The following is a 25,096-nucleotide window of genomic DNA, read 5'->3' as shown; positions in this document are numbered from 1 at the left end:
TTCATTAGCTATGTTCAAGAGGGAGGTGGACATGGCACCTGTGACTAAAGGATTCAAGGGGTATGGAGAGAAATCAAGAGTAAGATACTGAAAGTGCATGATCAGCCATGATCATATTGAATGATGGTGCAGGCTCGAAGGGCCAAATGGCCTACTACTCCTGCACCTATTTTCCATGTTGCCACATTTGCATTGAAAATTGAAGGGTTATAAAAAGAATTGTATTGTAAGTGATACATATTTTTTGGGAAGTCATCATCAGTATTCATAGAACATAGAACAGTACATCACAATATAGGCCCTTTGGCCCTCGATGTTGTGCCGAGCTTTGTCTGAAGCCAAGATCAAGCTATCTCACTCCCTATCATTCTGGTGTGCTCCATGTGCCTATCCAATAACCGCTTGAAAGTTCCTAAAGTATCTGACTCCACTATCAGAGCAGGCAGTCCATTCCACACCCCAACCACTCTGAGTAAAGAACCTACCTGGGACATCCCTCCTATATCTCCCACCATGAACCTTATAGTTATGCCCCCTAGTAACAGCAACATCCACCCGAGGAAATAATCTCTGAACATCCACTCTATCTATCACCCTCATCATCTTATAAACCTCTATTAAGTCGCCTCTCATCCTCCTCCGCTCTAAAGAGAAAAGTCCCAGCTCCCTCAACCTTTCCTCATAAGACTTACCCTCCAAACCAGGCAGCATCCTGGTAAATCTCCTCTGCACTCTCTCCAATGCCTCTACAGCCTTCTTATAGTGAGGTGACCAGAACTGCACACAATATTCCAAATGTCTCACCAAGATCCTGTATAGTTGCAGCATGACCCCACAGCTCTTAAACTCAAACCCCTGTTAATAATCACTAACACACTTCTTCACAGCTCTAGCTACTTGAAAGCAACCTTCAGAGATCTGTGGATATGAACCCCAAGATTTCTCTGTTCCTCCACATTCCTCAGAACCCTGCCATTGACCCTGTAATCCACATTCAAGTTTGTCCTACCAAAATGAATCGCCTCGCACTTATCAGGGTTAAACTCCATCTGCCACTTTTCAGCCCAGCTCTGCATCCTATCAATGTCTCTTTGCAGCCTACAACAGCCCTCCACTTCATCCACTATTCCACCAATCTTGGTGTCATCAGCAAATTTACTAACCCACCCTTCAGCCCCCTCTTCCAAGTCGTTGATAAAAATCACAAATAGCAGAAGACCCAAATTTTAAATGTTAAGAAATTTATGTTTTGTGTAGGGAGAAGGGACAATTAAAAGAGCTATCACCATTTCAGAATCAGAATGATGTTATATGAATTTGGCAAATAGATAACAACCCGTCAGATTGTAAACAAACAGGGTAAAAATGTCAAACACAGAGGAAAGTCAATTTCATCATCAGATATAGGGGCTTGATTTCTCTGGGTGCTGTGTTCCCCAGTCACCTAGCTAAGGTGATGGTGAATATCAATTCAATGTTGGGAGCAGTGTTAATTGTTAAAAGATGAAACTTCTATTACTATCCTGTCCCAGAAAGCTCTCCATCAATCAGATGGCTGGCAGCCCTGTAGTCCTTGCAGCACCAGTCAGGAGTGCTGGCCACTTCTGGTATGCCAGGCAGTCCTGACAAAGTCTAAGCTATTGCTGGGATCAAGGCGGCAGGGCCCAGAAAGCTGAGTAGGGGGCCAGGTTTAAGAAACTGGTGTTGGGGATAGGGTAAAAACACAAGGATGACTTTAGTGATCGTTCATCCGATGTACATAAGCGACTCACAGAGGAGGTTCCCCCACCTCATCAGCCCCCTTTCCTGACAATGGCTTGTGGCTAAAACTTAATCCCACTTGGCATGGACCTTTTTGCATCTGTCTACATAATTGTGGCTGCAGGCCAAAAAATTCATTGTGTGATAATTGATGCAGTGGTCATCAGCTAGAATTCTAATATAAGAACCCAGTAGAGTACAATCAGTGAAATGAGAACACATATTTTCACTCCACTCTCAAATAAACAACGGAATGTGATTTTTTCAAATACCTGAAGCTGACTTAGCATCCTATTTTCGTTACTCTTTAGAAGTTTTGAGGATTTCAGCCAGACTTCAGAATAGCCTACCAATTCTTCAACTATGCTGAACGTGGTGTTGGCCTGAATAAAAGAAAGAAAACAATGATAAGATTTGCAACCACAGCATTCTCACCACAGCTTGTAAAACAAAATCAGTTGAAGATCCAGATGTGATCCTATGTTTGTTGTGGAGCTCCAATTGCAACTTTCATGGAGAGATGAGTGATGCATGCATGTTGCATGCCTGTCCCATTTTTTCTTGTGTTGAGAAGCTAAAATGGCCAACCTCAAAATACCTACTGGAGCCCCTAGGTTTATTTGGGACATTATTTAAGATCTCTGAGAGATCCGAATGGAGTCTTCTCCTCTGGCCCACAAGTTGTGCACATTCAGCATCAAACTTGATAGTCTCCACAGCTGTGTTCTCACACAAACTGGGAAAGATTGCTTCTTTTTACCATTTGTAATTAAACTGAACATGTAAACATAAAGAAAATATTTATGATATCACTAGCAATGATAAACAAAAGAAATATTCCCATAGGTTATAAATAGATTAAACTGTATACTTTAAGGAAAGACTGGAGCATTCATTTTGACTGGATTATACAGATCTGGTAACAGATCTGCTGCCTGTGAAATATCTGATATTCTCTTGGGAGAACAACAATTCTCCTTTCCGTTAATGTTAATGAAAAGAGAAACAAACAGATTGTTCAGATGGTAGCAAAACTCCTAATGCCTGTTTCATGTTGAAGGACATATCATGCATTTACTCTATACTGCAAAGGTAAAGTCACTATAGCCCCAGGTGACCAGAGGCTGACTGGTAGTGATTCAATATGAGGATAGCCACACCTCAGGCAAAGGACAAGGTTGAGAAGGCAGGCCTTCATGAATAACCTCAACCAGTACCAGAACTGAACCCACGCTGTTAGCATCACACTACCTCACTAACCAGCTGTCCAGTTGACTGAGCTAGTCTGACCCCCTCTTATACTGCACACTGCACATGTGCATGTGCTATTCTGATCAAGCCACAGTCAGCACAATTGCCTTTGAAAACCACTGGGTAGCAATTGTCACTTCCTCACAGTTTCACACAGGAAGAAAATTAAGGGGGATCTAAAATAAATATCAAAGACAGGCCATAAATCAATCAGGGATGATGTAAGCCACACCAATACTTTGTAGGAATGTGTCTTTTTATTCCACCATGACCCCATAAAGATTATGCCGAGCAAAATAATCCACATGTTTAAAATAATGAGGTGGTTCTTTATATAATTGTAAGTTGCAGTAATTCCCAAAAATAGAGTAAAACCAAATTCACATCCTTAGGCATAGATTTTCACACTGGGATGAATGGCACATCTTTGGGGGAAGTCCTACTCTGTAAGTATGACTTATAAAATGGGCTCCTATAATCTTAATTTTTGTTCTGGGAATGTGGGCTGGATTGTACATAAATAGTTAAACCTGAGTTTGCATATAATCCGACACACAGGCCAGAACTCTACCACCTCAGCCGCCATGGAATCGGAGCGGGAAAGGGCCCAACAGTGGAAATCTCCATCGACCTAGAGCGGGGATTTCCAGTCTCACCTGAGCGAGGCATAAAATCCCACCCACAAAATTTCATCAGTTAAAATCTTGACATCAATTGGAGGCCAGATATCAGAATGCCTGCAGTATCTGTATTAGTACTTGTTTGTCTTTAAGGAGATAAAAGTCAGTTTCTTGTACTGGTTCTGCTAATATTGCTTTAAATAATTTTCACACCGATGTACATCATTTTAGTTATCACGTGATGAAGGCTGGAATTCATTGTTTATCCCTCACTGCCACTCAGGTACAACTAGGTGGTTCGCTCAATCATTTCAAAGGGCATTTAAGAGTCAACTACATTGGTGTGGCTCTGGAATCACACTGGGGAAGGACAACAATGTTTTTTTTTGCCCCTGCAAGGACATTAATGAATTAGGGCTTTTCAAACAACAATCGGTAGGCAGTAGTGGCTATGCTTATTCCATTCAGGTGGAGAAGTTGTTAGGCAGGGGAGTAGGTTGGCTTTCCCAAGATGTTTCCTACTGGGGACTTTTGGACTGCTCTTCTTCTTGAGACTTGCGGGTGTAGTATCCTGTTGACTGGTGGGACTGATGACGTGCTAATATAGGCTCTGAAATGTAGTTAATCTCAGAAATCCCCCTCCAACTCGATTTTCAAGTTTGCTGATGACACCACCGTAGTGGGTCAGATCTCAAACAATGACGAGATGGAGTACAGGAAAGAAATAGAAAATCTGGTGAACTGGTGCAAAAACAATAATCTCTTCTCCAATGTCAAAAAAACAGAGGAGATAGTCATCCACTTCAGGAAGCATCGTGGAGGACATGCCCCTCTCTACATCATAATCTTGAGGTGTCGGCATTGGACTGGGGTGGGTGCAGTAAGAAGTCTCACAACATCAGGTTCAAGTCCAACAGATTTATTTGGTAGCATGAACTTTCGGAGCACTCCTTTCATCAGGTGAAAGCAGCGCTCTGAAAGCTCGTGCTATCAGATAAATCTGTTGCTCTTCAGCCTGGTATTGTGAGACTTCTTACTGTGCCCTCTCTACATCAATGGGGACGAAGTGGAAATGGTTGAGAGCTTCAGGTTTCTACCTGTCCAGATCTCCAACAGCCTGTTCTGGTCCCTCCATGTGGATGCTATAGTTAAGAAAGCCCATCAACGCCTCTACTTTCTCAGGAGGCTAAGGAAATTTGGCACGTCCACTATGACTCTCACCAATTTTTATAGGTGCACCATAGAAAGCATTCTTTCTGATTGTATCACAGCTTAGTATGGCTCCTGTTCTGTCCAAGACTGCAAAAAACTATAAAGGGTCGTGAACAAAGCCCAGTCCGTCACACAATCCAGCCTTACATCCATTGTCTACACTTCCCGATGCATCAGAAAAGCAGCCAGCATAATTAAAGACCTCATTCACCCCAGACATACACTCTTCCACCTTCTTCCATTGGGAAAATGATACAAAACTCTGAGGCCATGTATCAACTGACTCAAAAACAAATTCTTTGCTGCTGCCATCAGACTTTTGAATGGACCTACCTTGCATTAAGTTGACCTTTCTCTACACCAAAGCTATGATTGTATTACTACATTCTGCGCTCTCGTCTTTCTTTCTCTATGTATGGTGTGCTTTGTCTATATAACGCAAGAAACAATACTTTCCACAAGTGACAATAATAAATCAAAGCAAATCAAAAAGGATTATCTTGTCGGGAGGAGGAGAGTTGTATTTCTCCTCCAGATACCCAATAGGTGGGGTGTCTTGACAATTCACCTTCGCCTTGTCAGTAGAGTTTCCTGGGTGGTAAATATGATCAGTCCCTCTAATACTGAGGAGGGAGATTTGTTGTGTTGCGAGCCTAGGCAAGATACATGAATCTTTGGCTTACTGCTCCCTGTGTATGAGACTGCCATGCCACGTCTTGTACCAATGATGGTATCCTGGTGTTCCCCTTTTTCTAGGTTATCCTGTCAATGCTTGAAGGTCCTGGGATGATAGGTTAGGTCCAATTGAATGCTTATTACCCAGAAGGAATCCTGGATTCTGTGTAGCGTTATCTCTGTTATCCTGTGGAGGAGGGCATGCACCATGGGGCCATGTACTTGTGGTTTTATCCTATTATCCTGAGACCCCCTCCACTCTTTTGGTATCCTTTCTTTATCCATACCAGGAGAGGCATTGACTACAATGATTGCAATGCTTGATAATTTGAACCATTTGTTTGAAGCCATTTGTTTCTGTATGTTTATGTGGAATAATGATTATTATATTCAATTTGTGGGCTTTGTTGCATTTTGGGTAAAATGGAAAACTTAATAAAAACACTCTTTAAAAAAACAACAATCTGACCGTTTCATTGTCACGTTACTGATAGGAGCATTGTTTTTCCCCTAGATTTATTTGAATAATTGAATTTAAATTCCCCTGCTTCATGGTGGGATTTGAACTCATGTCTCCAGATCATTACTCCAGGCATTTGGGTTATCAGTCTAGTAACATAACTACGAGGTTCTTTCCTTACAATTTCACATGTGCAAAATCAATCAATTCAAGCTATGTGTTTCAGCTATGCTTTCCTCCAGCTATGAAATTTATAAAGTAAAGTAAAAGTTTATTTATTCGTCACAAGTAGGCTTACATTAACATTGCAATGAAGTTACTGTAAAAATCCCCTAGTCGCCACACTCCGGCACCTGTTCAGGTACACTGAGGGAGAATTTAGCGTGGCCAATGCATCTAACCAGCACAATTTTGGACTGTGGGAGGAAACCAGAGCACCAGGAGGAAACCTACATATATGGAGAAAACATGCAGATTCCACACCGACAATGACCCAAGCCAGGAATCGAACCCAGGTCCCTGGTGCTATGAGGCAGCAGTGCTAACCACTGTGCTACCATGCCACCATTATAATCAACAGCATCAATATGGTCACATTGTTATATTACATACATGTTTAAATTGCTTAAGAGTATTACTAATATCCAGAAGCAAAACAGCAGAGGGAAAGAGCAACAGGTTAACAGTTGGCACATGTAATTAATAAAGGACACTGCACACATGTAAACCCCTAAGGGGAGATTTCCATTCAGTGCAATGGTGTCAATCAGGTGATAGTGGCTATACAGCCAATTTTACATCTCTCCTGATCTTCATTTCTGTTGAGTCCATCCTCTTTGATCCACCACCTCCTATCTTGGATTATGATACAATGCAAAATTCTAGCCCCAAATATCAAATGCAAACTTAACCTGCAGAAAGCTGTTGGTGCCAGCAGATTAAACTCTCTTACCTTCTCCATCAATTGCCGGAGCTGTGCCGTGCTTGGAGCATACAGTATTTCGCCGAGCAGCAGTGGTTTCAGGAAAGTCCACAGCAAAGGCCCATTTGGTGCTTTTAAAATATCCTGATAAAAGCTCATGCAGTAGGGAGCTAGTAAAGCAAAAAAAAAGGGGCCATTAACAAGCCTTTTTACATCTCAAATCAAAGAATAATATACATCTGAAGTGACAATTGACTGTGAGGCCAGCACAGATATTATTATTAAAATCAGTTCAGAAAAGTGGGCAGGAGGAATTGATTCCAGACATTTAAGCATCCAATTTATTTTCATTAAGCTTTCCATTTTTTAAATGGAATAGGGTCTGACTTTCTTGTGGTCAATGATGCCACACAGTGACCAAATGTAGATTGAAGTACACGATGATGCAGCCAGGTGCCTGTAAAAGGTTATTTCTACCTATAACTCAATGAGCAGAACTTGATATGATTCAAACTGATCTCTGGTCTCCATCCACTGTAGAAAATATAGCGGTGGGGCTGGGGGAGGCATGATACTCTTAAGTGGCCATGTATTGCCTGCAACAATGTCATTTATAGTTGAGTTTATAATGTTGTTATTCTGTGTACCTGGGGAAAATCAACTTCAGGAATATGTTCAATTCATCTTTGCCCTTCCAATGCATTTTCAGATACCTGACTGTAAAATGTTAAACTCGGGCTCACTTCAGTCACAAAGGAAAAATACTGCAGATGCTGGAATCTGAAACAAAAACAGAGACTCAGCGGGTCTGGCAGCATCTGTGGAGAGAGAATAGAACCCAGTGTTGAGTCTGGATGACCTTTCTCCGAACTCGAAGCGTTGGCCCTGTTCTCTCTCCACAGATGGTGTCAGACCTGCTGAGCTTCTCCAGCATTTTCTGTTTTCAACTCAATCACAGTGTCAGAACTTCAGTCCACACTCTCAATACTTCCAGACAGCCATCTCAGTGCTGTACTTAGGGAGTGCTGCACTGTTGGTACAGTTGGCATCTTGAGAGAAAGTGCTTGATAGAGCAGACGCAGCACGGTTTCATTTAAGGGAAGTCGTGTCTGACAAATTCACTGGAGTTCTATGAGGACATGCCTAGGGCGGTGGATAGAGGAGAGCCGGTGGATGTGGTCTTTCTTGATTTTCAGAAGGCGTTTGACAAAGTACCTCACAAGAGGTTATTGCAGAAGGTCAGGGGACATGGAGTTGGGGGTAGGGTGTTAGCGTGGAAAGAGGATTGGTTGTCAAATAGGAGGCAGAGAGTGGGGGTCAATGGGTGCTATTCGGATTGGCGGATGGTGACTAGTGGAGTGCCCCAGGGGTCGGTGCTGGGGCCTCAGCTATTTACCATTTATATAGATGATCTGGAGGAGGAAACCGAGTGTATGGTGTCGAAATTTGCTGATGACACCAAGATTGGTGGAACGGCAAATTGTGCGGAGGGTGTGGAGAGTCTGCAGAAGGATCTAGATAGGCTGGGCGAATGGGCCAGGAAATGGCAAATGGAATTTAATGTTGGCAAGTGCGAGGTGGTCCACTTTGGTAGGAATAATGGTAGGAAGGGTTATTACTTAAGTGGCGAAAAACTGCAGCAGGCGACAGTGCAGAGGGACCTCGGGGTCCTTGTGCATGAGTCGCAAAAATCCAGCTTGCAGGTGCAGCAGGTGGTCAGGAAGGCGAATAGGATGCTGGCCTTCATAGCGAGGGGGATTGAATATAAAAGTAGGGAGGTCTTGCTGCGGCTGTATAGGGCATTGGTGAGGCCGCAGCTGGAGTACTGTGTGCAGTTTTGGGCGCCGTACTTACGCAAGGCTATTTTGGCCTTGGAGGGAGTGCAGAGGAGGTTTACTAGGCTGATGCCGGAGTTGAGGGGGTTGAGCTATGAGGAGAGGCTGAATAAACTAGGCTTGTACTCGTTAGAGTTTAGAAGAATGAGGGGAGATCTCATTGAGACGTATAAGATGATGAATGGGATGGATAGGATAGAGGTGGAGAGACTCTTCCCGCTCAGAAAGGATAGTAGGACTAGGGGGCACAGCCTCAAGATAAAGGGGGGGCGGTTTAGAACGGAGTTGAGGAGGAACTTCTTCACTCAAAGGGTGGTGAATCTCTGGAATTCTCTGCCCGTTGAAGTGGTGGAGGCTGCCTCGCTAAATATTTTTAAGACGCGGGTTGATGGGTTTTTGATAAGAGAGGGGATTAAGGGTTATGGGGAGAGGGCGGGAATGTGGAACTGAGCCACGACAGATCAGCCATGATCTTATTGAATGGCGGGGCAGGCTCGAAGGGCTAGATGGCCTACTCCTGCTCCTATTTCTTATGTTCTTATGTTCTTATTGGCCACTTCCCAAGAGTGGATGTACCAACTGGTGCCTTGCCCAGCATTCCTTAGTTTTCAGCATAGTTGGGGGCAAGCTGGTAAGCAGTGGGGAAGGGACCAATGGAATTATGCCAACTTTTGGCATCTGGCCTGCCTGCCAACTCACTCTCAGGGGCACATAAAACACTGCCAATTGTGTGTTCTATTCCCAGTCTACACAACTTTCTGAGCATCAACTATTTCATTGTAGCGTTTTTTTTCTTTTTATCTCTATGAAGTAATGACATTTAAATCTGATGAGAAAAAGCTTGTTGTGGCTACAGTCTATGACACCAGCACATAAGCCATCTTCCATTCAACCAAGTGTCTCTTACTGGCATTTGTAGGAACGTTGTATTTGATTAAATCTTCCTCAGTGAGTTCATCAATTTGGGGTAACTCTGAGAACATCATGCCTCTGCCAAATAAACTGGATGACTTTGTTTTACAAATTGCTTGGGAGAGAGTTTGGAAAGAAGAAGTCGCAGAAATTCTCACAGACCTTCCTTGAACATTCTAGACAAAGATAAAAGACAATGTCAATCATTTTTCAAACCATTAGAATAAAAAGAAAAACGTTGTCTACGATGTTGATTTCTAATTCAGATAGCAATGCAGTGAAGGACAGAACTCGAAGCTCATCTGGCCCCAATAGTAAAGGATGACAGAAGGATAATAATGAAAACAGGGCTTGATAAAGAAGGTCAGGAAGAACTAGGCTGGGTGGAGATTAAGAATATAAAGATTAGAAACACTGGCAGGAGTGGTTCATAAACTTCATAACAATAGTTACACCATTGCCTGTTGCACAGGGCATGAAGCAAGATATAATTGGAATATAATTGTAATAAAGGCAAATAATTATCATGGGGAACTTCAATTTTCATTCAGATTAGACAAATAAAATTGGTAAAGTTAGGAAGAGGGTTTAGAATGGTTCCATGGCAATTACCTGGATCAACAGAGTATGGAACCAACCAGGGACAAAGTTATTTTAGACCTAAAACTATGAGGTAGGCTTAATTAGTCATGTTACAATGGAAGGTCCTTTGGGAACAAAAGTGATCATAAAAATTCCATATAAAGTTAGAGAGCAATGAATTCAATCCAGGACCAACATCTTAAACAAAGCCAATTATATAGGTATGAGTGGAGAGCTGGATAAACTTTTGGTGATAAATTGACAGTGAGAAACAGTTAAAAGAAAATTCAAAATTTTCAAATAATAAACAAAAACTCAGCAAAATAGATCCATCCAGGTTTACGGAGAAGTTAAAGGTAGTGATACAGCACGTAACAGTGTATTTGATCAATACTGCCACACCCACATTTCTCCTTTCCTACCTTTCCTGAATACATGTAACAAGTAATATTGGTGTCCGTTCCTCGATTATTTGAGCCAGGCCTCCACTATTGACACTAATCCAAAGTGACGACTCGTACCCGAGACTCACAAAGGTTACCAACATTGCTCTAGGCATTTACACACATGCATTCTAAATCCATCTCATTCTGCCTTTAATGACTACCCCTGCTTATATTTCCATAGTACGTGGGTTAAAAGCAAACAACTGGTGGACTCAAGAGATTGGGATTTCCTAGAACATGTGGGCAATCTAAATGTTAATAGATCTATTCTAATAATGCAAGCTGCTCATTCATCCTGGATCATATAATTAAAATAGACACATATGTTGGAATATTAATAATTACAATAATGTTTCACAAATTTGACACCATTGATTGTCCCAAGCCTGTATACTAATTTTAGTGAAAATGCAATATCACCACCCAGACTAGAGACATAGAAGCTGAAATCTCAGCAAGGGAATGACACAGGTCACCTGGTGATTGTCCTTTTCATCATTCACCAGAAACGAAATGCAGCTTCTCATTTTTAAAGTTATTCAATGATACAACAATTTAGCATAGCCAATCCACCTAATTCACACATCTTTGGACTGTAGGAGGAAACTGGAGCACTTGGAGGAATCCCACACAGATACGGGGAGACTCTGCACAGACGGTGACCCAAGAATGGAATTGAACCCAGGTTCCTGGTGCAGTGAGGCAGCAGTGCTAACCACTGTGCCACCATGCCACCCTGGTGGATACATGAAATAATTTTTTTAAATAACTGACTTGGAGAGTAAAGGGTCTGTTCCTGTGTTGTAATTGTCTTTGTCCTTTGATGCCCAGCCATAAATTTAAATTTGCATAATCAGAGATAATTTTTCAATTAAAAACAAAACTCAAACTGCCTACCTCGTTGAATTCAAAAATAGATGGAAGATTCATGTCCCGGACAGTATTTAAAAGCTTGGGGATGAGCTCCAAAACTTGCACAGATCTATGGGTGAAAGAAGTGAGTCCAGAAAACACCTCCAGGATATTCTGCATTATCTGATTTACCTGAGGATGGACCACCATTGGTAGAAGTGCCTGGTAACAATATAAAAACAAGTTACTGAAGTTCACTTTGAATTCCTGTAGCAATTAAAGCTAGGCCACAATGCTGGAGTTAAGAGGAGAAGGGCCCATACAACATCATGTGTGTCATATATATTCCCTGTGACAGATCAGCAGAAAATAAACAAATGGAGACGTACACAATTCCAAATACACCCAGCAGAGGTTACTTACTGAATTCAAGCCCATATCTTTAAAGATATTATCATAGGGCAATTACAGAAGGGACTTGAATGCCTGCAATGACAGTAATTACAGATTCATCAGTCTGTCATAGGCATGATGGGCCAAATAGGTTCCTTAAGTTTATAAAATTCTACGCTTGAAGTGCATGGTGATAATTGAAACAGTATATTCAATTTTCCTCCTCCACCAATGCTTCAGAATTCCCCCACCAGACCTGTGACAACCATCTGGTTGCTGGATCAGCCATCCACCTGTCCCAGCTCCTCTTCTCCCCGGTCAAGGATTTGGACCTACCTGTTCAAGTGGCCACCTGCACATTGCTCCCCGTCTGACCAGAAGCCAAGCCAGTCATTCAAGTTGGCTTTCAGGTGAGGGGCCTGTTGGTAACATCACATGCTCGTTGTGAAGTTAAAACTCAGCAGTGGAACCCCTGGATTTCCTTTTCCCCCATGCTCTATTCGTACCCCTCACTCTCAACTGATCTAAACATCCCCCAGGCTTTCTATTGTGAAGGAAATTACAAGGTAGCCTACAATTCTTACACCAATATAGTAATAGGGAGAAAGAATGAATGGAAGTACAGAAAACAAAGGAAAATAGAATGAAATGGTCTTTCCTTTACCTTATAAGTGATGCATCTGAAATCAATGCTCTGGATGATTGTTACAGTAAGACTATAACTTTGCCAAGGATTCAGGGAACACAGTTCAGCAGCCACAGATGAAATGTTTCTGTTGCCTGAAAGTGACAGCATTTGTGCCAGGCTTGCCTCATTGCAGTTGTCAGCTGTGGTAATAAGACCTTGAATTAACTGTAAAAAGAAATATCCATCTTCAATATCAATGTTAATAATTAATTGATATTTGCTATTAATGAGAATATAACTAAGAGATAGAAAATGAAATAATGCATACAACTCTGGATGCCTTTATCATCTTTAATGACTCATGAAATTAAACTGTAGGGTTATTGAAAATTTTCAATAATTGGAAATTGAAAAACACTAGAAAATGCTATGGAATTGCTCAAAATCATTCTCCCAACTCTCAGATACTACCAGGATCTCACATTATTTTCCCTCAGATCTACAGACTCACATAAACCTAAGGATGGCCCAGTTTAGACAATTTTGTATTGTAAATCAATTTTAGTTAACAATTTGGATTCTCACTGCATTTTTTCAAAGGCTCCTGGCCATTAATTCATCAACTGTATGTCACTCTAAGTTTGTAGTTTGAAATTGGACCACCTCAGAGTTACAATATAACCATTTGGTCTTAAGCCTCATTGCCAGTCTAAGGGAGCCTCTGTGTAGAATGCTAAAATTTGAATTGAAGTCTATAAAAGTTCATGCACATTATGTTGAAACTCAGCCCTAACCTGAAAAGCAGTCCCATGCACTTTTTGATTCTAACAAAATAATTGTCAAAGTTCTTCCAGTGAAATCAGTGTTCTGTTATTCAAATAGATCTTTGGGCTCTCTGCCAATGCTCCCCAGAGGAAACATTGTTTGATTGACAGCTCAGGCTCTTTGCAGTCAATTACACAATATTTCTTGACATAAGGAAGTGATTCCAAGTGTTTGTGGTTTTTGAAACGTCAAAAAGCCTGGATAATTGACATTTTTATTAGCTTGTTCAGACATTTTTCTTTCAAGCATTAGGGAATGTGATCAAAGGGTTACATTTTAAAGGTTTTTTTTAAGCATCCTAACTTACATGATATTGTTCATTGGTTCTAGAAAGTCTACAGTGGATCAATGGGCACGTAAATATCAGAACTTGGTACAGAGGGTAAATGGAGTTGGAAGGCAGAGGTGGAAGGGCGCAGCTTAGTGTAGGAGAAATGAGAGGACATAGGCTATGCATGGAAGAGCAGAGCATAGTGTGGGGGCATGAACGGTCTGAGGAGGTGGGTGTAGTGTGTGAGGTGGCATGGATGGAGCATGGGGATGTTTGGAGGGTAAAGAAGTGAGAGGGGTGAGGGCTGGAAAAACTTTGTTCTTTATTTCACTGTGTCAAAGTCCCAAAGTAATGAAATGGATCTTTAAGGATTTCTTCATCAATCTTAAAAAGCTCCAGCCAATTTAACTTGATTTCTTGGAAATTGCATCCCAGCAAACTAGGTCCCTGACCTGAAACTACAATTAAGGTTGGCTGGGCAGATTGCTGCCTATAACTCTCAGGGGTCATTGTTGTCCCCATGATCTTGATAGCTTCACCCGCATATGTGGCCAGCCTGGCTGCAGTGTTATTTAATCTCAGGGGTCTTTCCTGAAACCCCTTCCTGGAAGTATCAGACAGTCTGTTCTCTAACTAGTATGGCAAAGGCTTTTGTGTCTATCTACATCTTGATTGGACAGCCACTGGCCATTAGCACTTTTGTAATTGGGGCTACTGTGCTCACCTTTATATCATTCAATCTAAAAACATTTGGTCCATTTTTTGAGTTACTTTCCATGTTATGCACTGGAGCTGATTTACTGAACCTGCTTGCACTGGGCAGGTTCTGCTTATTCCAGCACATGTGCCTTACGTGTCCTTTTCTACCACAGGCAAAACACACAGCTTCTTTAAATCAGCACTTTTCATGGGAGTGACTTCCCCCAAATATATAGTACTATACTCCTGGGCTGCTGACTGAATCTTTTAAATCTTTGCATTCTCTTGGTTTCCTCTGCTGATGAAACCCTGCGCCCTGAATCTTGGCACCATTGCCACTAGCAGTGTCCTTTCAGACCTGATGGACTTCATCACCCTGCATGCTTTGAAGTTCTAGAGCACATTTTTCTGTGCTTTCCATAAACAGAGCAACCTCAAGGGCCTACTTCAGGGTTATCTTGGATTCTGCCAACAGTTTCTACTATATCTTTCTGGATTTTCAGAAGGCGTTTGACAAAGTACCTCACAAGAGGTTATTGCAGAAGGTAAGGGGGCATGGAGTTGGGGGTAGGGTGTTAGCGTGGATAGAGGATTGGCTGTCAAATAGGAGGCAGAGAGTGGGGGTCAATGGGTGCTATTCGGATTGGCGGATGGTGACTAGTGGAGTGCCCCAGGGGTCGGTGCTGGGGCCTCAGCTATTTACCATTTATATAGATGATCTGGAGGAGGGAACCGAGTGTATGGTGTCGAAATTTGCTGATGACACCAAGATTGGTGGAACGGCAAATTGTGCGGAGGGTGTGGAGAGTCTGCAGAAGGATCTAGATAGGCTGGGCGAATGGGCCAGGAAATGGCAAATGGAATTTAATGTTGGCAAGTGCGAGGTGGTCCACTTTGGTAGGAATAATGGTAGGAAGGACTATTACTTACGTGGCGAAAAACTGCAGCAGGCGACGGTGCAGAGGGACCTCGGGGTCCTTGTGCATGAGTCGCAAAAACCCAGCCTGCAGGTGCAGCAGGTGGTCAGGAAGGCGAATAGGATGCTGGCCTTCATAGCGAGGGGGATTGAATATAAAAGTAGGGAGGTCTTGCTGCAGCTGTACAGGGCATTGGTGAGGCCGCAGCTGGAGAACTGTGTGCAGTTTTGGTCGCCGCACTTACGCAAGGATATTTTGGCCTTGGAGGGAGTGCAGAGGAGGTTTACTAGGCTGATGCCGGAGTTGAGGGGGTTGAGCTATGAGGAGAGGCTGAATAAACTAGGCTTGTACTCGTTAGAGTTTAGAAGAATGAGGGGAGATCTCATTGAGATGTATAAGATGATGAATGGGATGGATAGGATAGAGGTGGAGAGACTCTTCCTGCTCAGAAAGGACAGTAGGACTAGGGGGCACAGCCTCAAGATAAAGGGGGGGGCGGTTTAGAACGGAGTTGAGGAGGAACTTCTTCACTCAAAGGGTGGTGAATCTCTGGAATTCTCTGCCCGTTGAAGTGGTGGAGGCTACCTCGCTAAATATTTTTAAGACGCGGGTTAATGGGTTTTTGATAAGAGAGGGGATTAAGGGTTATGGGGAGAGGGCGGGAAAGTGGAACTGAGCCACGACAGATCAGCCATGATCTTATTGAATGGCGGGGCAGGCTCGAAGGGCTAGATGGCCTACTCCTGCTCCTATTTCTTATGTTCTTATGTTCTTATATCACAGTGTTATTCATCCCACACAGTAGATAGTCTCTTAACATAACAGTATGGGCACAATGTTCTACTATTTCCCTTAATCTGCCCACAAAGGCTGCTATCACTTCTCCAGAGGTTCTTGTAGTTGAATTGAATTTATACCTTTGCAGAATTACCGAGGGCTTCAGATGATATTGCCCTTTCACAACAGCTATTAATGCTGTGAGAGTGTCTGTGTCGAGGGGTGGGGAGGTTCTGGAGATGTTAAACACATGACTAATAATAATTTGGGCTCCATAAGCTGTAAGTAGCATGAACTGTTTCTTCTCCCCCTGCCTTCCCACTATTTTGTTTGCATAGAAAAGGCGTTCAACATATTCAATCTTTGGAGTTAGGATCAAATGGTTCTAATTTGCCATAAAGGACAAAGAACAACAGCACAGGAACAAGCCCTTTGGCCCTCCAAGTCTGCGCTGATCATGATGCCTGCCTAAACTAAAACCATATACACTTAAGGAGTCCACATCCTTCCATTACCATCCTATTCATGTATTCATCTAATTGCCCCATAAATGCTGCTTTCATACCTGCTCCTGCTCCCACCATCTCCCCGGCAGCGCGTTCCAAACATTCACCACCCTCTGTGTAAAGAACTCGCTTCGCACATCTCCTCTAAACTTCTCTCCACATACTTTAAACCTAGTTCCATAGTACTTGACTTTTCTACCCTAGGAAAGAGCATCTGACCATCCACTCTGTCCATGTCACTCATCATCTTGTAAACTTCTATCAGGTCTCCTCTTAACCTCCGCCATTCCAGTGAGAACAAACCATGTTTATCCAACCTCTCCTCATAGCTAATGCCCTCCATACCAAGCAACATCCCGGTAAACCTCTTCTGTACCCTCTCCAAAGCATCCACATCCTTCTGGTTGTGTGGTGACCTAAATTGTACACTATTCCAAATGAGGCCTATCTAAGGTTCTGTACAGCTGCAGCATGATCTGCCAATTTTTATACTCAATGCCCCAACCAATAAACTCAAGCATGTCATATGCCTTCTTGGCTACCTTATCACCCCATTGCCATTTTGAATGATTGTTGGACATGTACGCCCAGATCCCTCTGCCTGTCATTACTCCTAAGGGGCATTTTGGTGACTCACGGGTTACAGACTGGCTTCACTTGAATGATTTGAACATGACATCTGTTTCCTCTTTTCCCACGGCAATCCAAAGGTGCTTTAAATAATCCTCATTGCCAATGTATTATCCGAGTGATTGGTGAGATTTGAATAACAATAAACTATTTATTCTAACAACTGTAACTATCTACAGTGTGCTAGGATGTGCTACTGACTTCTACAGTTCCAAGATTGATTCTGCCTGGAAAAGCCCATGCTCTTCCCCTGCTCTTCAGGGAGTCACATGATCTTCTGAACCCTTGCCCCTCAAATGGGCTCGCTACTACAGTGGCCAAGCTGTCTCATATTTAACCAGATATCTTCAGTGAGAAAACAGTGGCTGAATCCATTCGAACTACTCATGGAAGTTACCTTCGAGAAAGTCATGTTTGCCTTCAGTAATAAATCAATGGTTTCAGTTGAGATGTTGTTGATCTGCCGCAACTGTGCTTTCAAAGTTGTAATGTTTTGCACGCAGTTCTCTATTGGTAAACCTGTTCAAAACAATCAAATTTAAAATGAATTAAACTCTTAAAAGATTAAAAGTGACACAAATCATGTAAATATTAGGCAAGTATGAATATGGTGTTGGAATAATAGTCCTGGTGCCAAAATATTGGTAATTTGAATAAAATTCACTTTTACTATACTAAAGGATCATCCACCTCAGAGGTGCCATTATGTACTTTATGGACATCCATACTTTAACCAGGATTTAATATGCATAAGCAGCAACAACTGCCAGCTTCAAATACTGGTAACAATGTCAAGATTTGTTCTATTTTTAAGCAAGTATTAGCTATGGTTTGGCCAAGAGTTTCTAATGATTATGCCATTGGTCTAGTCTGCTAAACTACCAATATAGGTGGCATACTCCCAAACAAAAAACTGGAGTAAATCCCATTTATTTTCCCAGTAGGATCTTCAGAATGAATCTCCCACACTCTGCACTGCAGAGTGCACTAGCGTGAATATCATTAAACATCAGTGATCTGGGCATATTCCCACTGGAGGAGCCAGCAGCATATCACTGACCAGGCCGTGTGTATGCACCAATCTGTCAGCACCGAGATTGGTACATGCGCAGTAGCCCCGCACTGCCAGCCTCCAAATCACCAGCCTTCCTTGATCTTCTACCTAAACCCCTCCCCAGACCACTTCAATCACCCACCCCACCACCTCCCCACCTCAGCAATCCCAATCTCTGATGCACCCCAACCCCCACCGGCAGCCCCAGCTACGCCACACCCCCACAGTCCTAACTCTCCCCCCAGCCCCGCTCTGCCGCCCCCACTCTGGCCCCACCTTCCCTCCTGGCACTGGCCGATGCCCCATGGACAGTGCCAAGGTGCTCCCTGGGGTGTGCCACTTTGCCCCTTGGACAGTGCCAGAGGGCAAAGGGGCAACCCCCCCTCCCTTACTCCCGGCCTGCAGGGGACCTCGATGTCCCCCTTTCACTCCAATGGGGTCAGGCCACCAGCTTCCCACTGGTGGGGAGCTATTATAAACCCCACTGGAGTGGAATACTCCTGGTGGGGAGAGATTCTAGCTGGCCCGGAGACTTCAGTCTCAGACCTGCTAATTATATTCAAATCACCATTTAAAATCACTGCGGAGCTGACAGCACCGGAAATCCAGCAGTTGGGACCATGGTGCCCAGCAGGAAGCCTGCTACATGGCCTGTGTTTGAATCTCCCACCTGCTGCACTCCTAGACCAGCACAACGGGCTGAGAGAATCACCCCCAATAGTGAAAGAAATGTAAATATAATCAAATCTATTGCAATACCATAAAGGAAACAAACAGATTAAGGTTACTGTAGTAAAAGTAAGGTGTCACTGCTTGGAAACATAATAGCACTGTGGGTGCACCTGGATCAGATGCACAACAAGCAGATCAAGGGCAATTAACATAAGAGCATAAGAAATAGGAGCAGGAGTAGGCCATCTAGCCCTTCGAGCCTGCCCCGCCATTCAATAAGATCATGGCTGATCTGTCGTGGCTCAGTTCCACATTCCCGCCCTCTCCCCATAACCCTTAATCCCCTCGCTTATCAAAAACCCATCAACCCGCGTCTTAAAAATATTTAGCGAGGTAGCCTCCACCACCTCAACGGGCAGAGAATTCCAGAGATTCACCACCCTTTGAGTGAAGAAGTTCCTCCTCAACTCCGTTCTAAACCGCCCCTCCTTTATCTTGAGGCTGTGCCCCCTAGTCCTACTGTCCTTTCTGAGCGGGAAGAGTCTCTCCACCTCTATCCTATCCATCCCATTCATCATCTTATATGTCTCAATGAGATCTCCCCTCATTCTTCTAAACTCTAACGAGTACAAGCCTAGTTTATTCAGCCTCTCCTCATAGTTCAACCCCCTCAACTCTGGTATCAGCCTAGTAAACCTCCTCTGCACTCCCTCCAAGGCCAAAATATCCTTGCGTAAGTGCAGTGACCAAAACTGCACACAGTACTCCAGCTGCGGCCTCACCAGTGCCCTACACAGCTGCAGCAAGACCTCCCTACTTTTATATTCAATCCCCCTCGCTATGAAGGCCAGCATCCCATTCGCCTTCCTGACCACCTGCTGCACCTGCAAGCTGGGTTTTTGCGACTCATGCACAAGGACCCCGAGGTCCCTTTGCACCGTCGCCTGCTGCAGTTTTTCGCCACGTAAGTAATAGTTAGGATGGGTCTTGCCAACAACATCCACATAGAATCCTACAGTGCAGAAAGAGGCCATCCGGCCCATCGAGTGTGCACCAACCACAATCCCACACAGTCCCTATCCTCATGACACCATGCATTTACCCTAGCTAGTCCCCCTGACACTAAGGGACAATGTAACATGACCAATCCACCTAACCTGCACATCTTTGAACTGTAGGATGAAACATGAGCACCCGGAGGAAACTCATGCAGACACGTGGAGGATATGCAGACTCCACGCAGACAGTGCCCAAGGCTGGAATTGGATTCGGGTCCCTGGCGCTGTGAGGCAGCAGTGCTAACCGCTGTTCCACCATGCCACCCTGGCGGATACATGAAAGAATTTTGAAAAATGACAGTCAAAAAATCGAATTTTGTGTTCTTTTATCCCTGAGCAGCATATTTCCATTTAACCACCCAGATAATTATCTTAAAACTGCTTTTATCAATTTCTATTTGTTTTCAGCCTGTTTGGAAGTCTTTGCTATCAGCTGTACCCATGCTTTTCATCACAGTTACTGCATTATCCATGAAGACGTTTACCACAGACTCACCTTTACACAATAAACTCAGATTGTATTGGCCTAATTTTTGCTGAAATTGGCAAAGGTGGGCAGTGCCAAGGTGCCCTCTGGACAATGCCATTTTTCCCCTTATGCAGTGCCAGGGACCAGGGGTCAATCACCATTCACCTAGCTGATATCCTCTGAAAAGGTTTATAGAGGCTTTTGGCCATGATTTTGTTCTAACCCACATTTTGTCAATGCAGCACCCTCCACAGGGCCTTTGTAGGGTCTGTAAGCAAGGCAAGAGGCAAAAAAAATTCTTCAGTCAGGCACTGCATTCTAACGGTGATCGCTATTAGCTTCACTGTTATTGTTTATGCAAAGGCCTGGAAACTATTTAATGCGCAGTTGCCAAACTGACCTCTCAAACAGGCAGTGCCAGTTCCAGGCAGATTATGGAAACCTTACCTTGAAATTTGCCAATGCTCTTAAGTACCGTTACAAAGGAAGTATTTGGATAAGCTGTTGCTGCAGCAAATTCACACCTGGAAAACAAGAACATTAAAAAATGCTAAATGGTAGCTAACATGAAGTATTGTCCTGTGATAGAGCCTGCCCATGAGGTGATTTTGAGGTCAATTCATGTAAGTCTACAAGACATTATCAAAGAGCCTTAAATAGGCCCAAACTTAAGAAATAAATCAACAGAACCTCAATTATGTCACCTATATTAAGCTCATTTTATAAAGATCAAGAATTCCCTTTTAATTATTGAAGATTTTTAGATATCCATAGAGACTCTATTGCTGTACAGTGTTGATTAATTGTGAATATTCATTGGCTTTTGGAGTGCCTATTTATTAGCATTTGATTTCAGGCTTCTGTACTATGTATCATGAACATGTTCTTTCAGCGTAAAACTGAATGCTCCAAAATTAAACACCTCAATTTACAACATCAGGGCAGGCACTGTGGTCCTCTTTATTCTATCTTTCTAATATTCAAGAAGTCAATATTACTGTGGTGAACATGAGAAAAAAAGACTGAACATTACTGCATAAAAGATGCCACATTTCAGATAGAGGAGCTTATTTTTATTTATCTAACCACAGGTAAGGGGATGGTGAGCTGCCTCCTTGAACTATTGGTAAAAGTATACTCACAATATTATTGGATAGGGAGTTCCAGGAATTTGACCAAGAGTTTACATGTTGCCAAGTCACAATGATCTATTAATGATCTAATGACATGCCCTGACAAACTTCTGGACCTGCGTTTTATGTCTGGGGCACACCCGAAGTTGACGGGAGAGGATGTGAAGCCAATTCCTGCCCGAGATTGTGTTGTTAATATGTTATTATGTGGCGGGGTTGGGGTGGGGGGGCGGGGGGATGTGGGTGTTATTCATTCATGGGACAAGGGTGTCACTGGCTGGCCAGCATTTATTGTCCATCCCTAGTTACCCTTGAAAAGGTGGTGATGAGCTGCCTTTTTGAATCACTGCAGTCAACATGCTGTGGGTTGACCCACAATGCCGTTCGGGTGGGAATTCCAGATTTGACCCAGTGACAGTGAAGGAACGGCGACATACTTCCAAGTCAGGATGGTGAATGGCTTGGAGTGGAACTTGCAGGTGGTGGTGTTCCCATGTATCTGCTGCCTTTGTCCTTCCAGATGGAAGTGGGTTTGGAAGGTGCTGTCTAAGGATCTTTGGTGAATTGTTGCAATGCATCTTGTAGATAGTACACACTGCTGCTACTGAGCATCGATGGTGGAGGGAGTGGATGTTTGTAGATGTGGTGCCAATCAAGCGAGCTGCTTTGTTCTGGATGGTGTCAAGTTTCTTGAGTGTTGTTGGAGCTGCACATATCCAGACAAGTGGGGAGTCACACTCCTGACTTGTGCCTTATAGATGGTGGACAGGCTTTGAGGAGTCAGGAGGTGGGTTACTCGCTGCAGTATTCCTAACCTCTGACCTGCTCTTGTAGTCATTGCATTTATGTGGTGAGTCCAGTTGAGTTTCTGGTCAATGGTAACCCCAAGGATGTTGATAGTGGGGGATTCAGTGATGGTAACTACCAGATGTCAAGGGGCAGTGGTTAGAATATCTCTTATTGCTGATGGTTGCTGTCTGGCATCTGTGTGACACAATTGTTACTTGTCACTTGTCAGCCCAAGCCTGGATATTGTCCAGATCTTGGTGCATTTGAACATGGACTGCTTCAGTATCTGAGGAGTTGCAAATAGTGCTGAAACACTGTGCAATCATCGGCGAACATCCCCACTTCTGACCTTATGATGGAGGGAAGGTTATTGATGAAGCAACTGAAGATGGTTGGGCCTAGGAGACTACCCAGAGGGACTCCCGCAGAGATGTCCTGGAGCTGAGATGACTGATCCCCCACAACTGCAACCATCTTCCTATGTACCAGGGTTGACCCCAGCCAGCGGAGAGTTTCTCCCCTGATAGCAATTGATTCCAGTATTGCTGGAGCTCCTTGATGCCACACTCAGTCAAATGCAGCCTTGATGTCAAGGGCTGTCATTCTCACATCACTTCTGGGTGACAAATTAACGTCTGCCCAGCATGCAACAGAACCCTCAGTGAGTCTCTTTGTAGACAGGGGAGGGAACGCTTTGGTTGTTGGGGTTGGGGTATAAAACGAGAGAAGGCAATTCCCTGAAAGCTGCCACATTTTATGGAGGAGTTGAAGGGTAATGTGCCTTGACCAATCAGAAGTATATTATCGCACAAGCAGGAGGGAGAGCAAGTTGGGTCCGTTAAGTGTCCCCTGTTTATAGATGAGTGCCTATCTGTCCTGGTGCAGGAGATCAGTGCCAGGCATGTAGTCCTGATGCCAAGGGTTGGGAAGAGAAGGCTGCTCCACCTAGCAAAGAAGGCCGGGTCAGAGTTGACTGCCAAGGTCAGGTGCCACGACATTGCAGCCAGGTGCAGTGCACAGTGCCAAAAAAGGTTCAGGTATCTGCAGTAAGTCCAGAGGTGTTGTGGAACAATGCAGAGAGGAGTACTCAGATGTTCATTACCCTGTCCGCTCAGGGATCTAAGTGTATACACCAATTAGCAGTGAAGTCTGCCCCACCAAGGCTGGACTATCATCACAACAGACTGCAGTGCATTGGTGGGGAGAGGTGTGCTGCAGTGAAAAGGCCTGTTAAATATCAATGCCGGGAGAAGGGGCGCATGGAATGGTCCTCAAGGAAGTTGGAATCCTAATGGGCCTTTCTATTGGCCCTGTCAGGAGAAGACTCGTCACAATACTGTGAAGTGCTTCTGAACTGGTGGGGAAATCTCTGATCTGCTAGTGCTGATGAGGAACAAGGGAAATGCTATAGGGTTAGATTGTCACCAGCCAGCTCACCCCCACAGTCCAGGTGAGACAGGATCTGGGATGAAGGTAAGTGTGTAGTCCCAGAGTTGTGTGCCACGTATACAGAAGTTACAGGCTCCTCTTATTAGAAAGTAAGCTGACCCTGCCAGAGTGCCCATTGAACTTCCAATGCAGGTGGCACCATGCAGCACCTCTCCATTGTCTCAGTAGGCCACCTCACATGTATAGTGACCAAGATGACTGCATTCATTGATGTTGTGCCTTCCTTGCACAGATGAGCTAGCCACACCAGCTGCAGGTGGCCCCCAAGGACCCACCCATCTCACACGCAGGAAGACTTTGTTCCTACGCCTGCATCACACTATCTTTCGGTACCAGGCACTAGTGCAGATGCTCACATGTTGTGCCACCTCCACAGGTAGTACACAGTAGTGCGACTATATCGCACTCTTGTGGGGAGTTGGTAGAAACAGAGAGGTCCCAGGGTTCCAACAATGGGAGCACTGTGGAAATCAAATCTATGCCAAGTCCATGGTAGATGATGAGCTTCTGGAGATGTCCATTAAACAGCAAATGCTTTCTGCCCAGTGGAATGCATGGGGAGATCTGGTGGAGAAGCATGAGGATCTGTGTGCCATAACTTCCCTCATTGAGGAGTCCACATAGAACATGAGCATTGACCTTAAGCACCGAACACACAGTCTCTTCTATTGAGAGAATGGAGACCCTCACGGAGAGGCAGCTTCAGGGACACCCTCAGGGGTTCCAGGGGTCACACTCAGATCTGCAAGTCAGCACACTGGCTGTGATGTCTGTGGGGTCAATGGCAGTGTGAGGGAAGGGGATGGTCATCAAGCTGCCTCCTCAGGTCCATAGAAACATGCAGATTTCTGCCATGACAACAATACCTACCAATACCAGATCAATTAAACCATCTGCAAAGTCTCGTTACACTGAATGTGGATGCAGCAGGTCAGCTTGGTATGGGCGTGACCACCCTGTCTAGCTAATTTAAATTGTGCATTTTGCAGACTTAGCAGAACAATGACTAGTTAAAAATTGACAATTAGACTTAAAAGTTACCTCTCATAGAGTTGTTCAGTCATCGAAGTGGTCAACTGACAATTGCAGTGATAGTTCTTCACCGCAGAACGAACTGCTTGTTCGATCTGTTGCGTAGCAGTTTGTACTTGTGCGATGCTATTAAAATACCCCACACAGTCGTTCTGGAGTGGGAAAGAGAATGTTTCTTCTACAATCTAGATGAGAAATATCAACATAATTCAACAAAATTAGGCCAGTAATTTTCACAGAAAAATCAAGCTTGATATTGTCACAAA

The 25,096-nt window shown here is 43.8% G+C and overlaps 1 protein-coding gene across 1 annotated transcript in view; it reads right to left on the bottom strand.

The window, feature by feature from the left end:
* LOC145356289 (ATP-binding cassette sub-family A member 13-like) overlaps positions 1–25,096 on the bottom strand; it is a 274,002-nt gene that overhangs the window by 127,491 nt on the left and 121,415 nt on the right. Inside the window, exons 20-27 of the mRNA XM_080208858.1 lie at positions 24,840–25,015; positions 20,875–20,951; positions 17,572–17,693; positions 12,586–12,774; positions 11,574–11,750; positions 9,644–9,824; positions 6,932–7,071; positions 2,034–2,144 (exon numbers count right to left, since the gene is read on the bottom strand). Coding sequence (XP_080064984.1) covers positions 2,034–2,144; positions 6,932–7,071; positions 9,644–9,824; positions 11,574–11,750; positions 12,586–12,774; positions 17,572–17,693; positions 20,875–20,951; positions 24,840–25,015 — 1,173 coding nt within the window. The remainder of the gene's footprint in view (positions 1–2,033; positions 2,145–6,931; positions 7,072–9,643; positions 9,825–11,573; positions 11,751–12,585; positions 12,775–17,571; positions 17,694–20,874; positions 20,952–24,839; positions 25,016–25,096) is intronic.

The sequence above is a fragment of the Carcharhinus amblyrhynchos genome, chromosome 2 (assembly GCF_965287045.1).
Source record: "Carcharhinus amblyrhynchos chromosome 2, sCarAmb.v2.hapA, whole genome shotgun sequence".
Lineage (NCBI taxonomy): Eukaryota > Metazoa > Chordata > Chondrichthyes > Carcharhiniformes > Carcharhinidae > Carcharhinus > Carcharhinus amblyrhynchos.
This window is presented reverse-complemented; position numbering and strand designations above follow the sequence as displayed.